The sequence below is a fragment of the Artemia sp. Qi Xiang Cuo genome, chromosome 13, assembly GCF_049724085.1.
Source record: "Artemia sp. Qi Xiang Cuo chromosome 13, ASM4972408v1, whole genome shotgun sequence".
NCBI classification, from domain to species: domain Eukaryota; kingdom Metazoa; phylum Arthropoda; class Branchiopoda; order Anostraca; family Artemiidae; genus Artemia; species Artemia sp. Qi Xiang Cuo.
The window spans coordinates 20398912-20415717 of NC_142806.1; the positions used below are offsets into that span (position 1 = coordinate 20398912).

At 36.4% G+C, this 16806-nt stretch overlaps 1 protein-coding gene across 1 annotated transcript in view; it reads right to left on the reverse strand.

Annotated features, from left to right (window-relative positions):
* Positions 1-16806, reverse strand: part of LOC148945059 (solute carrier family 35 member F3) — a 350545-nt gene that overhangs the window by 113292 nt on the left and 220447 nt on the right. Inside the window, exon 6 of the mRNA XM_089098617.1 lies at positions 8961-9089. Within this exon, the coding sequence (XP_088954743.1) occupies positions 8961-9089 (129 nt within the window). The remainder of the gene's footprint in view (positions 1-8960; positions 9090-16806) is intronic.

A 16806-nucleotide genomic window follows, 5' to 3' on the forward strand; every position in this document is an offset into this window, starting at 1 on the left:
CTGTGGCAGAAGGATGACAGATTACCAAAGATTATCCTTTTTGGCCAACTGTCTAGACTAAACGGAAAGCAGGTTGTCCTCGTCGGGGGTGGGAGGATGTCATAAAGAAAAATCTAAAGGAAATGGGAACTACCTGGGAGGGTGTAAAGAGGGAGGCCTAAAGGTCTAAAGGGGGTCTAAAGAAGTAACATATTTCCCAGGGAAGACCAGCCTTACCGAACCATTTACGTATTAACCCTGCGTCACCAAGTCTAAGGAGTGAGAAACCTGCTGAAAATGCTGCATCTACTGAGAGTAATGATTTCTTGGGACTGAAAATCATAATATAAGGGAGAAACCTGGATTGAAAGGAGCTGAGGCATCCCCGCTCGCTTGTGGTTATTCCTTATCTCTTCAAGAATCAGAGGCAGCGCTGTAGCGTTGCCTATAGTAAAGGCCATACGGCTCCAATGTTTTATTATTTTTTTCCCCCAGAGGCACTTCAGATGGAATGGGTCGCAGTAGAAAGTTCAAAGGGTGTTCAATCGATTGGAAATCGAGAGTTATAGTGCCCTATTTAATCGTAGAAAATGATTGAAGGGCAACTAGCCCCTCTCCAACATCCGTTAATTCCCCAAACATCCAATAGAAATTTTGAGATGGTCATTTTGTTCAGCTTTGTTGATTTCAGAATAGAAAATATGTTGTCTTTGAAGTAACTCCTCCATACCCCTCAGGGGAAGGGTGATAAGTTATACCCTGGGGGCATATGAAGTTTTTATTGAAGGCGTCGTCGTAGAAACTTCAAAAAAGGCTCATTCGATTGGAAATTCAAAGGGCTAGTGCCCTTTTTAGTCGAAAGTGATTGGAGGGCAACTAGCGCCCCCCCCGCCCATCATTTCCCCAAACAGATCCAATCAAAATTTTGAGATAGCCATTTTGTTCAGCGTAGTTTATTTCCAGATAGAACATATATTTTTGAGGAGGACACTCCCCCACAACCCTCAGGGCAAGGGTTTTAAGTTATGCCCTGGGGGCATATAATGTTTTTATAGAAGGCGTTGTCGTAGAAACTTCAAAACTTCAATGCTCATTCGATTGGAAATTAAATGGCTAGTCCCTTATATAATAGTCGAAAGTGATTGGAGTGCAACTAGCCCCCCCACGCCCATCATTTCCCCAAAAACCCATCCAATCAAAATTTTGAAATAACCATTTTGTTCAGTTTAGTTGATATCCAGATAGAAAATATGTTTTTGCGGAGGACACTCCCCCACAACCTCCAGGGCAAGGGTTTTAAGTTATGCCCTGGGGGCATATAAGGTTTTTATAGAAGGTATTGTCGTATAAACTTCAAAAAAGGCTCATTCGATTGGAAATTCAAAGGGATAGTGCATTTTTAATAGTCGAAAGTGATTGGAGGGCAACTAGCCCCCCCCCACGCCCATCATTCCCCCAAACACATCCAATCAAAATTTTGAGATAGCCATTTTGTTCAGCGTAATTGATTTTCACATAGAAAATATGTTTTTGAGGAGGACACTCCCCCACAATCCTTAGGGCAAGGGTTTTAAGTTATGCCCTGGGGGCTTATAAGGTTTTGTAGAAGGCGTTGTCGTAGAAACTTCAAAAAAGGCTCATTCGATTGGAAATTCAAAGGGCTAGTGCCCTTTTTAATAGTCGAAAGTGATTGGAAGGTAATTAGCCCACCCCTACGCCCATCATTCCCCCAAACATATCCAATCAGAATTTTGAGATAGCCAATTTGTTCAGCGTAGTTGATTTCCAGATAGAAAATATATTTTTGAGGAGGAAATCCCCCGCAACCCTCAGTGCAAGGGTTTTAAATAATGCCCTGGGGGCATATAAGGTTTTTTTAGAAGGCGTTGTCGTAGAAACTTAAAAAAAAGCTTATTCGATTGGAAATTCAAAGGACTAGTGCCCTTTTTAATAGTCGAAAGTGATTGGAGGGCAACTAGCCCCCCCCCCACACCCATCATTCCCCAAAACACACCCAATCAAAATTTTGAGATAGTCTTTTTGTTCAGCCTAGTTGATTTTTAGTTAGAAAATATATTTTTGAGGAGGACACTCCCCCACAACCCTTAGGGCAAGGGTTTTAAGATATGTCCTGGGGGTATATAAGGTTTTTGTTGAAGGCGTTGTCGTAGAAACTGCAAAAAAGGCTCATTCGATTAGAAATTCATAGGGCTAGTGCCCTTTTTAATAGTCGAAAGTGATTGGAGGGCAACTAGCCAACCCCCCACGCCCATCATTCCCCCAACGACATCCAATCAAAATTTTGAGATAGCCATTTTGTTCAAAGTAGTTGATTTTCAGATAGAAAATAGGTTTTGAGGAGGACACTCCCCCACAACCCTCAATTGCAAGGGTTTTAAGTTATATCCTGGGGGCATATAAGATTTTTATAGAAGGTGGTGTCGTAGAAACTTCTAAAAAGGCTTATTCGATTGGGAATTCAAAGGGCTAGTGCCCTTTTTAATAGTCGAAAGTGATTGGAGGGCCACTAGGCCCCCCCCCCCTACGCCCATCATTCCCCCAAACATATCCAATTAAAATTTTGAGATAGCCATTTTGTTCAGCGTAGTGGATTTCCAGATAGAAAATATGTTTTTGAGGAGGACACTCCCCCACAACCGTCAGGGCTAGGGTTTTAAGTTATGCCCTGGGGGCATATAAAGTTTTTATAGACGGCGTTGTCGTAGGAACTTCAAAAAAGGCTCATTCGAATGGAAATTCAAAGGGATAGTGGCCTTTTTAATAGTCGAAAGTGATTGAAGGGCAACTAGCCCCCCCCCCCACGCCCATCATTCCCCCAAACATATCCAATTAAAATTTTGAGATAGGCATTTTGTTCAGCGTAGTTGATTTCCAGATAGAAAATATATTTTTGAGGAGGAAATCCCCCACAACCCTCAGTGCAAGGGTTTTAAGTAATGCCCTGGGGGCATATAAGGTTTTGGAGAAGGCGTTGTCGTAGAAACTTCAAAAAAGGCTCATTCGATTGGAAATTCAAAAGGCTAGTGCCCTTTTTAATAGCCGAAAGTTATTGGAGGACAACTAGCCCCCCCACGCCCATCATTCCCCCAAACACACCCAATCAAAATTTTTAGATAGCCATTTTGTTCAGCGTAGTTGATTTTTACATAGAAAATATGTTTTTGAGGAGGACACTCCCCCACAACCCTTAGGGCAAGGGTTTTAAGTTATGTCCTGGGGGCATATAAGGTTTTTGTAGAAGGCGGTGTCGAAGCAACTTCAAAAAAGGCTCATTCTATTGGAAATTGAAAGGGCTAGTGCCTTTTTTAATAGTCGAAAGTGATTGGAGGGCAACTAGCCATCCCCCCCCGCCAATCACTCCCCCACACACATCCACTCACAAGTTTGGTAAAGCCATTTTGTTCAGCGTAGTTGATTTTCAGATAGAAAACATGTTTTGAGGAGGACACTCCCCCACAACCCTCAAGGCAAGGGTTTTAAGTTATACCCTGGGGGCATATAAGGTTTTTATAGAAGGCGGTGTCGTAGAAACTTCAAAAAAGGATCATTCGATTGGAAATTCAAAGGGCTAGTGGCGTTTTTAATAGTCGAAAGTGATTTGAGGGCAACTAGCCTCCCCCCACGCCCATCATTCCCCCAAACACATCCAATCAAAATTTTGAGATAGCCATTTTGTTCAGCGTAGTTGATTTCCAGATAGAAAATATATTTTTGAGGAGGAAATCCCCCACAACCCTCAGTGCAAGGGTTTTAAGTAATACCCTGGGGGCATATAAGGTTTTGTAGAAGGCGTTGTCGTAGAAACTTCAAAAAGGCTCATTCGATTGGAAATTTAAAGTGCTAGTGCCCTTTTTAATAGTCGAAAGTGATTGGAGGGCAACTAGCCCCCCACGCCCATCATTCCCCCAAACACATCCAATCAAAATTTTGAGATGGCCATTTTGTTCACTGTAGTTGATTTTTACATAGAAAATATGTTTTTGAGGAGGACACTCCCCCACAACCCTTAGGGCAAGGGTTTTAAGTTATGTCCTGGGGGCATTTAAGGTTTTTGTAGAAAGTGATGTCGTAGAAACTTCAAAAAAGGCTCATTCGATTGGAAATTCAAGGGGCTAGTGCCTTTTTTAATAGTCGAAAGTGATTGGAGGGCAACTAGCCATCCCCCCATGCCAATCACTCCCCCAAACACATCCACTAAAAAGTTGGGGATAGCCATTTTGTTCATCGGAGTTGATTTTCAGATAAAAAATATATTTTGAGGAGGATACTCCCCCACAATCCTCAAGGCAAGGGTTTTAAGTTATACCCTGGGGGCATATAAGGTTTTTATAGAAGGCGGTGTCGTAGAAACTTCAAAAAAGGTTCATTCGATTGGAAATTCAAAGGGATACTGGCCTTCATAATAGTCGAAAGTGATTTGAGGGCAACTAACCCCCCTCTCACGCCCACCTTTTCCCCAAACACATCCAATTAATATTTTGAGACAGCCATTTTATTAAACATAGTTCTAAGGTATGGAAATTCGGTCTTTGAGGATGACAACTCCCCCACAGCCCTCAGGGCAGGGGTTGTAATTTAAGGATTCTCCGAATCCTTCATATTATTTTTTATGGAAGGGATACTCGTATAAACTTTAGAGAGGGCTCATTTGATTGGAAATTAAAAGTTCTTGTTCACTTTTTAAGAGTCAAAAGAGATTGGAGGGCAACTAGCCCCCCCCCTCCTCCACGCCCTAAATACATCAGATAAAAATTTTGTTAAAAATAGTTGAAAGGTAAAGTAACAAAACTCTGACGTCGACAAAACCCCCCAGGGCCCGGGGGCAGGAAGGGATTATCATGTAAACTTCAGGAAGGGCTCATTCGATTGGAAATTGGAAGTTCTAGTCCAGTTCTTACGAGTTAAAATAGATCGAAGGGCAAATACCACCCCCACACCCTTTTTCCCCACCCCTCCCTTTGAACTAATTCTGTTTATGCCCGAAGGCCTAATGAGACTTAGAATGTTTTGGTATTAACACGCTCCTATTAGGCATCTGCTCTCCTCCCTAACAAGGAAAGAAACATAGAGCGTAAGGCAGTGGCGGATCCAGGGGAGGGGCGAGGGGGGCGCCCCCCTAACATAGTCTAAAGTAGAGTAATTTACTTTATTAACGCAAGATTGCGTTAATTAAACTTGTTCCTAACGCAAGTCTATCGGATCAACCTATTTTGTGCCCCCCCCTAAGAAATCCTGGATCTGCCCATGGTGTAAGGGTACTATAAGCTTTAATTTATAATTCAATGAACCCCGTTCCATAGTTTATGCGACCACCTCTTCCACATAAAGTGCCCCTGGAAAAATAAATAAGTATTAATTCATTGAACCCTTATTGCTCTTTACTTAGGTAACGCTATAGCATTGCTTCTGACCTAAAAAGTTGAGTAGAAATTTCAGCTTCCATTTTTATGAATATCCAAAATTATCCGAGGGGAATATGTTTGGGGAGCATATTCCACGGCCGGGAAATTTCTTCTCGGTGGAATTTATCGCGGGGAAATTATCAGTAGGAAAAGAAAATGTTCTTTGAGGGGGGAGGAATTTCCTTGGGGTGAGTAATCTAAATGTGAATTATTCAGGTAGGGGACGACTAAACCCATTTAATAATATTCTAAATTTTACATCTGAATGTAACGGGAATAAAGAATCAACAGAAATGTCAGGAATAGCACTTCAGCTTTCTTGAGACGATTTTGTTCGTGTCTTTTGAAAAAAGACATTTTCAAAAGACAGATTAATTTCATTTATTTTACTTTCTCTGTGGCTGCTCAATTATGCATGTGAGGGGGGAGACTTCCCTCCGCCACTGTCTCCGCTGAGGTTTCATTTTTTATTTGAAGCCTTAAAAATGAATGCAATGCGATAAAACTATAACGCAAAATTACATATATAGAACAGTATATGCACATAACGCGGAACATTTAATCAAAATTGCATATTGTGAGTTGAGGCTCACCAAAATGATGGGCCAGGGGGCTCATCCTTCCACAATCTATGAAATCAATCCTGCAATAACTGAAAATATAAAGTATTTTTGATTATTTTAACGTCTTCCACAACTCAAACGGTCAAACATTCTACAGCCCAATGAGTCTGTCTAATCTCTTAAATCGGGAACTTAGGAGATAAGTGAAGTTCCGCCCCGTATTGGATGAGTCTCCAACCTCACTCTCCCCCTCTCCTAATGTCTACGCTAAAGTTTTCTTCCTTCTGCCAACTACGCCCCCCCCCACCCCAAAGACTTTATTAATGTAAAGTTTTGTATGGGAAGAACACACAGTAAATCTCTTATAATTATCCAATTATAAGGTTAAAATACATACTCTGTGATAGATACAAAATTGCTTTGGCACACAAAATCCTATTAAGGCCAATTCCAAACAGTCGTGATCTCTATGTGTCAGCAAGTGAAATGGTCAAAACATCCTAATTGAATCTATTTTTTCAATCAATTCATTGTTGCCAATCGCTGTCCACAAGTTATGCAAGCTGTCTATTGTTCATATATAAAGTTTTTATTAAAGAGGTAATCGTATAGACTTTGAAAAAAGCCTCATTTGATTTAAATTGAAAGTTCTAGTTCCGTTTTTTAAAGACAAGAATAATCGGACAGTAAGCAACCCCCCCCCCCATGTAATAAAAACTTGAAACTTTTGCAGCCAAAAACGAAAAAAAATTAATTTAAAAAAAAACTTTACGAAAAATAAGTTTTTCAAAGAAAAGTGAAGGCCATTTTAAACTTAAGCTCAGGAGATATGAATACCTGTTAAAATTCAAACTCAAAACGACCAGAAATTACTATTAAAGAATACATGAAACGCAAAACGAACAAAATCTAAATAAACAATCATAGCAAAATACATACAACAAGTAATAATATAAATGAATAAATAGATTTTAAAGCGAGTAATACTTAGATTGAATATGAAAATCAAGCTTAAAACGAAAAAATTAGTTTGCTATTAAAGTATAAATGAAACTTAAAACGAACAGAAATTAAATAAACAATCAATGCGAACAAACATACAATATATATTAATGTAAATGAATAAATAAATCATAAAACGAGTGAAACTTCAATTGAATATGTAAATCAAGTTTGAATCGAATAAAAATAACTACAAACAAGAGTTTGGGTATCGCCTCACTGTAGAAGCCTAATACCTACTGCATCATTGGCACTTTACTGAAGACGAATTATATTACAAATGTTTTCTTTTGTACTTAATATTGAAAAAAAATATTAAAATTACAGTAAAATTTTGAACTGATGAGCTTTCAGCAATTAATATCATTATACATCAAATATTCAGTTTAATTTATTAGTTCTTCCCAAGATTGGTCAAGACAAATATAGTTTCACTACAAACCAAATTTGGATACTGCCCCCTTCTTTAACTGCAAAAACCTAAAGCCTTCTGCATCATTGGAGCTTCACTGAAAACAAAATTACTCTTTTATTACAAATTTATTCTTTTCCAGTTCTTACAGCATTGAAAATGAAAATAAAAATTACATTGAAAAAAAAATTTGAACTGATGGATATTTCAACAGTTAATATCATTATATATATAATATTCAATTTGATTTTGTATATAGTTTCCGAGACTGTTAAAGACTTATGTAGTTTTCAGTAAGGCGCCAATGGCGCATTAGGTTTTAGGCTTCTGCAGTGAGGTGATACCCGAACTCTTGTGTGCAGTTATTTTTATTCGATTCAAACTTGATTTGTATTTTCAGTTTAAGTTTCATTTGTTTTAAGATTTATTTATTTTTTTACATTAATACATATTTTATGTTTATTCGCATTGATTGTTTATTTAATTTCTGTTCGTTTCAAGTTTCATTTATACTTTAATATCAAACTATTTTTTTCGTTTTAAGCTTGATTTCCGTGTTCAGTCTAAGCATTATTCACTTTAAAATCTATTTATTAATTTATATTATTACTTGTTGTATGTTTTTTGCTATTATTGTTTATTTTATTTTTGTTCGTTTTGGGTTTCATTTATTCTTTAATAGTAATTTCTGGCCGTTTTGAGTTTGAATTTTAACAGGTATTCATATCTCCTGAGCTTAAGTTTAAAATGGCCTTTACATTTCTTTGAAAAACTCATTTTTGTAAAGTTTTTTCTTAATTAATTACGAGACAAAGGTCATCCGCCACATGTAAGTTTATAGTCGAACTTCGGGCTTCGCGACGGGCCAAAAAGGGTGTTGAACAAGGAGTTTTGTCGGATTACATGAAACTCAAACTCATATTTGTATATGCTGATTATATTGTAAATTCACAATAAAAAAAATTGCCTTAAACTTATAAATTGAATAGCCAGGGTCAAACTTTGATTTACTTTAGATTTAAAACTAGTAGCTTGCCTCACTTGTAGAGGTAAAATTCTATTTAATAAGCATTTTATATTTTTGAAAGTAGTTGAGCTAGGTGAATGAAACTCTCGGAAATGCATCCAGAGCCTTAATTATCTCACGAGAAGATATTTTAAAGCACGTTCCTCGACCCATTCTTCTGCCAGAGGGGACTGAACTTTGACGATCTGTAAAAATCTCTGTGTTACAAAAATGAAAGCTAATGAAATAGATGTTCTGCTCAAGTAAGAGACAAGCTCACTCTCTCACTGCTAAAGATATTTCAATGGTCGACTGGCTTAAGCAAAATAAAGTTGTTTTCGTTGACAATGAAAGTAGCGTCGATCTAAAGAGGAACCATAATTATTTTTATCAAGTTTTGATGGAGCTGGAGTGTTGTGACCTTGACCTGGGATTTTGCTTTGTATACTTCGACAAAGGGGATATCCACGTTGGAAAAATCAACCGCGACAAAAATTTCTGGCAACACAAAATGTTTCCGAAGCTCCAAAATTTTTAAAGAGAAGCTTTGTTATATGGAAGCTCTGTGCACTTACCTTGTATACTGCTGATCCTGCTGATGATGCAGCTGCCAAAACAACCCCACCTAGGGTTGGAGACTTAACTATTCCATCCATATATGCAAGGAGAGCGATTCCAGTATTGCACAATATTAGCGCCACAATCTAAAAAAAACAAAAGGAGGATGGAGTTTTTCCGAAAATTTGCTTTTTAGGAGGATTAAATGACAATATAAATTTGGGAAATACCCTATAGCAAATAAGTGAGCTTTTTTAAAAAGATGAGACGAGCTGATATTCAGCTTTAATGATCTATCAAACAGTTCATGGTAACAGACTGTAAGTAAGGAGCAACTCGGCTCAATAGTAATCGAAACTCTAAAAGCAGAATTTTGATACATATAAATACATCAAATGAATTGGTTTATCATGCTGATTAAAAACGAATAAGATTCATCAAGTTTAGTATTATTCATCAAAACTCAGTTCAGTAATAAATATATGTCCTAAAAATTTAATTTATATAATGTATTTTGTAATCATGAAAAAAGTTTGGAAGAATAGGAAGCTAAGTCTGCGAACCAATGATAGAATATGGAAGCTATAGTGATGACAGTGTTCAAATATGGTTCTGAAGTGTGGACGCTCCAAAAAAACAAAAACTTGCTGGATATTTTCCAGAGAAATTGCCTACGGGTTATTTTGGGTACCCGACTGACTGACAGTATTTCAGAAAGTACGATGTAGTACTTTTATTGAACCTCACGAAGAGTATGGTTCAATACCGCTTTCAAGGGCTATATTGAGAGATAGGTTAAGATGGCTAGTTCACTTTCTACGGATGAAGGATGACAGATTGCCAAAGATTGTCTTTTTTGGCCGATCGCCTAAGTCTAAACTGAAAGCAGGTCACCCTGGGCCGGGTGGAAGGATGTCGTAAGGAAAGATTCAAAGGAAATGGAAGCTTCCTGGAAAGATGTAAATAGGGAGGCTTTGAATAAATTGGGATGGAGGAATAGCATGCATAGTTGTGCTGGCCTCAAGCGGCTTGGTGGTGCGGTGAGTTGTTAGCAGTAGCAGTATAAAAATATCACTTATAATTCTATCTAAAATTAATGGTCATAATAGAACCATTCATGAAGTATTTCTGTTCAAAAGGAGGATTAAGCAAACAAAATCAATATGTACGTCATCTCCTACAGAAAGATAAATGTATTCAAGAAACAGGTCGAGAGGAAAAATGTTTTGAATAAACCCCATAGCTTTGGAAAGACGTCAAATCTGTAGCCATGGCTACAAGCTGGGATAATACGGAGATAAAAGTTGGAGGAAAAAGTACTAAGGGCCTGCCTTGCTAAGACATCAATCCAACCTGGTTTAATTTGTTTGTATTCATGTGATCAATATGGTCAATCCTGATTGCTTACGAATCAAAAACAAGATTAAAATAGTATGGAAGGATTCCATAAGAAAAGTTCATCAAGATACATTAATAAGGCTAATACTGAATAAAGGAGGGGGAGGGGTCATAAAACACACAGTGGCATCTTGGAATACAAAAAATGTATCAACGCCTTTTCAATGGCTCACAGTCTTAAGCACTGTATATAAGCTTAAGATATAAGCATAGTATGATTATTCCCTATCTCAACCATTATAAAAACCCGGATCGAGATGCAAATGCACCGGAGAACATTTAAACAACTATAAACATAAGCGACATTCGCTTTTTTTAGGGATAGACAAGTCAGATTTCTCTTGAACGTGAAACTTGGCTTCAACCTTGTAACACTAAATTTTAAAGAATCAAATTTTAAATTAATTTATCCCAATAGATATATACAAATCGGTAATTAGCAGTGCAATGTTATTATTAGATGTTTTTAGGAATTACAAGTAGGTTGCAAAGTCTCGAGTTGGTTTCTAAGGCATTTGAGAAAGTTTCGGCCAAAATACGTGTTCCAGGGTAATTGTACCGCTGATGGCAGATGAAATGAGAGCACCATTATTCAGTTACTGACAAATTTACACTGTCCCGGTAATGACAGAGTAAATGGGAGGAGCTGTTTGTATGCGCCAAGGATGTAGTGCCAAAAATCAATAAGCTTTGATCTTACTGTTATGTTATTTATATGCAGTGGTCTTAAGATTCTCCACGGAGGCAGTTTACGAACGTAGTGGTTTGTCGGTGATTGGTTTTAAAGATTTTAACAGTTTCAGAATTAATTAATTTTTCCAGTGAAGTCCTTTAAACAAAGTCCGGTGAAGTCCTTTGGAGTTAGCACCTAGTACCTAATCTTGAGATGGTTCAAGATTAGTAAAAACAATAAATTGCTGATAAATTCAGAATAAAAAGTCTGGGCAAGAACTCTTTGGAAGTTTGGGTGTGTAAATTACAACTCTGCTAATAATTTTATCTGAAAATAATGCATATTACTAGTAAAGACGATGGGTGCGGTGAAGATATTAAAAGTAGAATAGCCTAGGCCCAGGGTGTCTTTTTCACAGTTAAAAAGTATGAAAAATAGGAAAATAAGTCTGCGAACCAAGATTAGGAACTTGGAAGCTACAGTGATGACGGTAGTCAAGCATAAGGGATCGAAAAAAAGAGTAAGACATGCTAGATGTTTTCCGGAGAAATTGTCTTCTTACTGTTTTGGGTACCCGATTGACTGATCGTATCTCAAACAATATGCTGTAAGAAAAGTGTGGATCAATTCTGCTTTCCAGTTCTGTAGTAAAAGATAGGTTGAGATGGCTAGGTAGCCTTCTGCGGATGAAAGGTGACAGATTGTCAAAGATTTTCCCTGTTAGCCAACCGCCTAGAGACAAAAAAACACAACAGGTCATCCCTGGTTGGGATTATTCCGTATATGAAATGGACTGTCCCCTCCTCAACGCCTCGCTCTTTACGCTAAAGTTTTTTATTGTTTTAAAAAATAAAGTTGTGAGACAGAGTAAAATTTTAGCGTAAAGAGCGAGGCGTTGAGGAGGGGACAGCCCCTTTCATATACGGAATAATTTCTGTTCGTTTTAAGTTTTAATGTCGCTCCTTACTTTCAGTTAAAAAAACTTGTTTTTTTTATTTAATTTCTGATCGTTTTTTAATTAATGCAGCTTTTATTTTGGCACACCGTCATTGAATAAGTAAACAAAATTTGCAAAAAAATTTTACTTTTCTTTTGCTAAATGGCTGTCTCTAAATTTGGTTCTGACGTAATTTACAAATTAACTTACGTAACGAATTTCTATATTCGTATATTTTTCTTCTGGCAAAAAATACAAATTTGCACATTTTGCAGATATGAGCTTGAAACCTATGTAATAGGGTTTTCTGATACGCTGAATCTGATGGTGTGATTTTCATTAAAATTCTTTCACTTGTAGGGGGTGTTTTCCCCCTCTCTAAAAAATCAGGTAAGTTTTCTCAGGCTCGTAGCCTTTGATGAATAATACTAAACTTAATGAAATTTATATATTTAGAATCAGTATTATAAGCCCATTCTTTTGATACATTTATTGACATCAAAATTCCGTTTTTAAAAGTTTCGATTACTATTGAGCCGTATTGCTTGTTTTTTTTTATTGTTTTTTTATTACGTATATGTTATTACGTATATGAGGGGGTTCTCCCCTTAGTCAATACCACGCTCTTTACGTCATAAGTTAAAAAAATTTTAGTTCACAAACCCCTTAATCACAAAGGCCGTTTAATTAGAATAGATAGCTCTTTCGAAAGCACAAAAAAAAACTGTAGCGTAAAGAGCGAGGTCTTGACTTAGGGGAGAACCCCCTCATATACGTAATAATTTCTGTTTGTTTTAAGTTCTAATGTTACTTCTTACTTTGAGTTGAAAAAACTTGCTTTTTTTTATTTAATTTCTTATCGTTTTTTAAATAATGCTTGGAAATCTGTCGCCCCCTTCATAGAAATGTCCCTTACCCCAAAGAAACATCCTCCATGGAAAGATTCTCCCAAGTAACCCCATCCTCCAGCCCGCTCCCCACCAGAAAAAAATCCTTCCTGAAAATGTCTGTATACTTCCCAATAACCAATACTATATGTAAACAATGGGCAAAGTTCATAACTTGCAGCCCTTCCCCTGGGAACTGTGGGGGATTAAGTCATCCTAAAAGACATATTTATTAGATTTTCGACTATGCTGAACAAAATGGCTATCTCAAAATTTTAATTGGGCGACTTTGAGAAAAAAATGAGCTTGGGAGGGGCCTAGTTGCCCTCCATTTTTTTTGGTCACTTAAAAAGGGCCCTAGAACTTTTAATTTCAGTTCCAATGAGCCCTCCTACGATATTCTAGGACCACTGGGTCAATACGATTACCCCTGGGAAAAAAAACAACAAATAAACACGCATCCGTGATCTTTCTTCTGGCAAAAAACTGAAAATTCCACATTTTTCTAGATAGGAGCTTGAAACCTCTACAGTAGGGTTCTCTGATACGCTGAATATGAGGATGTGATTTTCATTAAGGTTCTATAGCTTTTAGGGGGTCTTTCTCCCTTTTTTCGAAAATCAGCCAAATTTTCTCAGGCGCGTAACGTTTGATGGGTATAATTAAACTTGATGAAACTTATATATTTGAAATCAAAATTAAAATTTGATTCTTTTGATGTATCTATTGGTATCAAAATTCCGTTTTTTAGAGTTTCGGTTACCATTGAGTCGGGTCGCTCCTTACTTACAGTTCGTTACCACCACAGTTTATAGAATTAGCAGTATGATCATTCTCTATCTCTCCCATTATAAAAACCCGGACAGGGGTGCGAGTGCTCCGGAGAACGTTTTTGCAGATAGAAACATAGGCGTTATCAGATCTTTTCGCGGGTAGACAAGTCAGATTTCTCTTGGACGCGAAACTTGGCTTCAACGTTGGAACACTAATTTTGAAGAAACTAATTTTAAATTAATTTATTCCAATACATACATGAAAATCGGTAGTTAGTAGTGTAATGTTATTATTAGATGTTTTTAGGAATTAAAAATAGGTTTCGAAGTCTCAAGTTGGTTTCAAAGGCATTTTGAGAAAGTTTCTGCCAAAATACGTGTTCCAGGGTAATTGGACCGCTAATGGCAGATCAAATGAGAGGAGTTGTTTGTACGCGCCGATATAAATATAAATATATATATATATATATATATATATATATATATATATATATATATATATATATATATATATATATATATATATATATATATATATATATATATATATATATATATATATATATATATATATATATAATATATATATATATATATATATATACTACGAAAACTTTGAGAAAAAGAAAGTTTTTTTAAAGAATACTAAAGGCCATATTAAACTTAAGATCAGTAGAAATAGAAGCCTAAAATAATTCAAACTCAAAACGACCAGAAATTATTATTAAAGAATAAAAAAGGAAAGGAGAATAATTGGTATGGCGGTAACACTGCATATAAATTTATATGAATATATATATAGTGGGCTGTAATAATGCAAAAGGTAAATATAACATTGGTTTAAGAATGGAAAGAAAGACAAGGAATAAATTTACGACGATAATCAAGTAAAAAATAAGTTTTTTTTTAACAATGCCATAAAGCGATGACATTTGATTATGATGTTTGGTGCTTCGCATTGATATTTCAGTTTTAAAAGTTTTATTTTAAAAAAATTTAAAAAAAATTTACCCCTTTGTTCAAAAAAAGAGATAATCAAATATTTAAACTACTAAAACTAAAATAATTACTTGCTAGTTTATTTTCCTTGATAGGTACGTCTCTCTGATAGGTACGTAAAATTTAGCGGCTGAAATCTTTGAAATGTATAGCTAAAAATGTATTATTTCTTATAGTTCCCCGTTAGAAAAAAGTCTTAGAAATATTTTGGAAATTGTGCCGTAAAAGGTCTAAGATTATACAGACTCAGCAGTAAGAAATGCATTTTATTCATTTTCTGGTAAACAAACTGGAAGAATATTCTATAATAGGAGCTTTTCTAGCGTAAAGCCACGTAAAATTTTGGATCTGCCACTAAAATGTGTGATGTCCTTCAATTTTCTGAAAATACCCTAAGAATTTTACGAAAAGCAATTCTTAACAGACGTTTGGTATTTTCTTGGATAGGGCTATTGGATTTCTTGGATTGGATATTTTTTTGGATTGTGGCAACTTTTACCACAACAACCAATAATTAGAACTCAAGTCCTAAAAATGTTCTCGATCAGGAACCCTTATCGCTATCTAAATTCAGAAAGTGCAAAGATTTTCAAACAGAGGTGTTTATTGTTTAAAGTTCAGGAAAGGTCTGCCCATTTCATATGAAAACATTGATTGAAAACAAAACTAGTTTTATCTAGGCTCTCCGCCAAAACAGGTAACTAGATTTTTCAAATATCATAGGAACATACAATCTGAGAAAATAAATATCACGACGTGAAAAAAATGATAAACTATCCAGTTGCGGATCCAGAGGGGGGGGGGCGAGGGTTACCCCCGTAAAGTAGTCTAAAGTAGTGTAATTTACCTAATTAATGCAAGTTTGCATTAATTAAACTTGCTCCTAACGTAAGTTTTTCGGACCAACCTCTTTTGCGCCCCCCCCCTAAAAAAATACTGGATCCACCCCTGAAACCATCACACCTACCCCACCAGTTATTAGAAGAAGAAAAAATTCCTTATTTTCACAAATTTCATCAACCCCCCCCGCCCCGTTTTTATAAAATCCTACATAGGCCGATCAGTTGAGTCCACGTAAATAATAGATTAAGTCATAATTTGAATATAAATTAATTCATACCTGTGAGATGGGACGCTTGCAAACCACTTGGCTGGCTCACCAAGTTTTTTCTGCTTTCGCAATTACGAATAATGCACTTGGTAACCATTTCTCAGTGATTGACGATAACAGACTAATCCGCTAAGGCAGAAATAAGTGGGAGGAGCTTTTTGTTCGCACCGAGACCGAAGACCAGAAATTATCTGCGATAAGCTTACTGTCTATAAACTGTGGTTACCACGAACTGTTTGATGGGAGGATGTCGTGAGGAAAGATTTAAGGTAAATGAGACATTCCTGGGAGAGTGTAAAGAGGAAGGCTTTGAATAGATTGAGATGGAAGAGGATAATGGGTAGCTGTGTTGGTCTCGTGTGGCTTGGGGTTGCAGTGAGTTGGTAGTAGTAAGAATGCGTGAAAGGTTAAACGAGAATAAAAACACGAACGGAGGAAAATATTAAAATCATTATACTTTAAGTTCTTCATTATTGCTATATATAATAATGGAACTGTTAACATAGTGTCTCCGACGGGGAGCTTGACCTTAAGACGGGGAAGCAACTGCTAAGACATAAACAATCAAACACAGAGAAAATGGAAGACCACACTTCTCACTCATCCCTTATCGAATGAGACTTCAAAAAATTTAAACGTTTCGCTTATAAACGGGAGATGTTTACTACTAAATCTTTAGTGTTTTACTTTACTAAATCGTTATATTTGATGTATTTGTGATATATAATAAAATAGCTTACCACCTTTTCAATTCTTCTGAATCTTTTAATTTTCCTCGAGACAAAGTGCTTGTCTTAATTCTTGTCAGTAATTAGTTCTAATTATTCTTTGCACTGGTATATGGGAATTAATCTTTAAATCTTGCAAAATTAATCCACAAAAATAAACAGCAGGGATATTTGGACCTACAAACATTTGTGACAGAATGTTAGGAGTCTTTGGAAATTTAGGCTAGTGCTTCCATCAGCCAGCAAAATACGTTAAAATCCGTAAAAATACCTAAGAAAATATGTAAAAAATATGATGAAAAGAAAAGAAGAAACAAAATTTAGCACTGAGGACTTAATTTCAAGACTGTTCAAGAA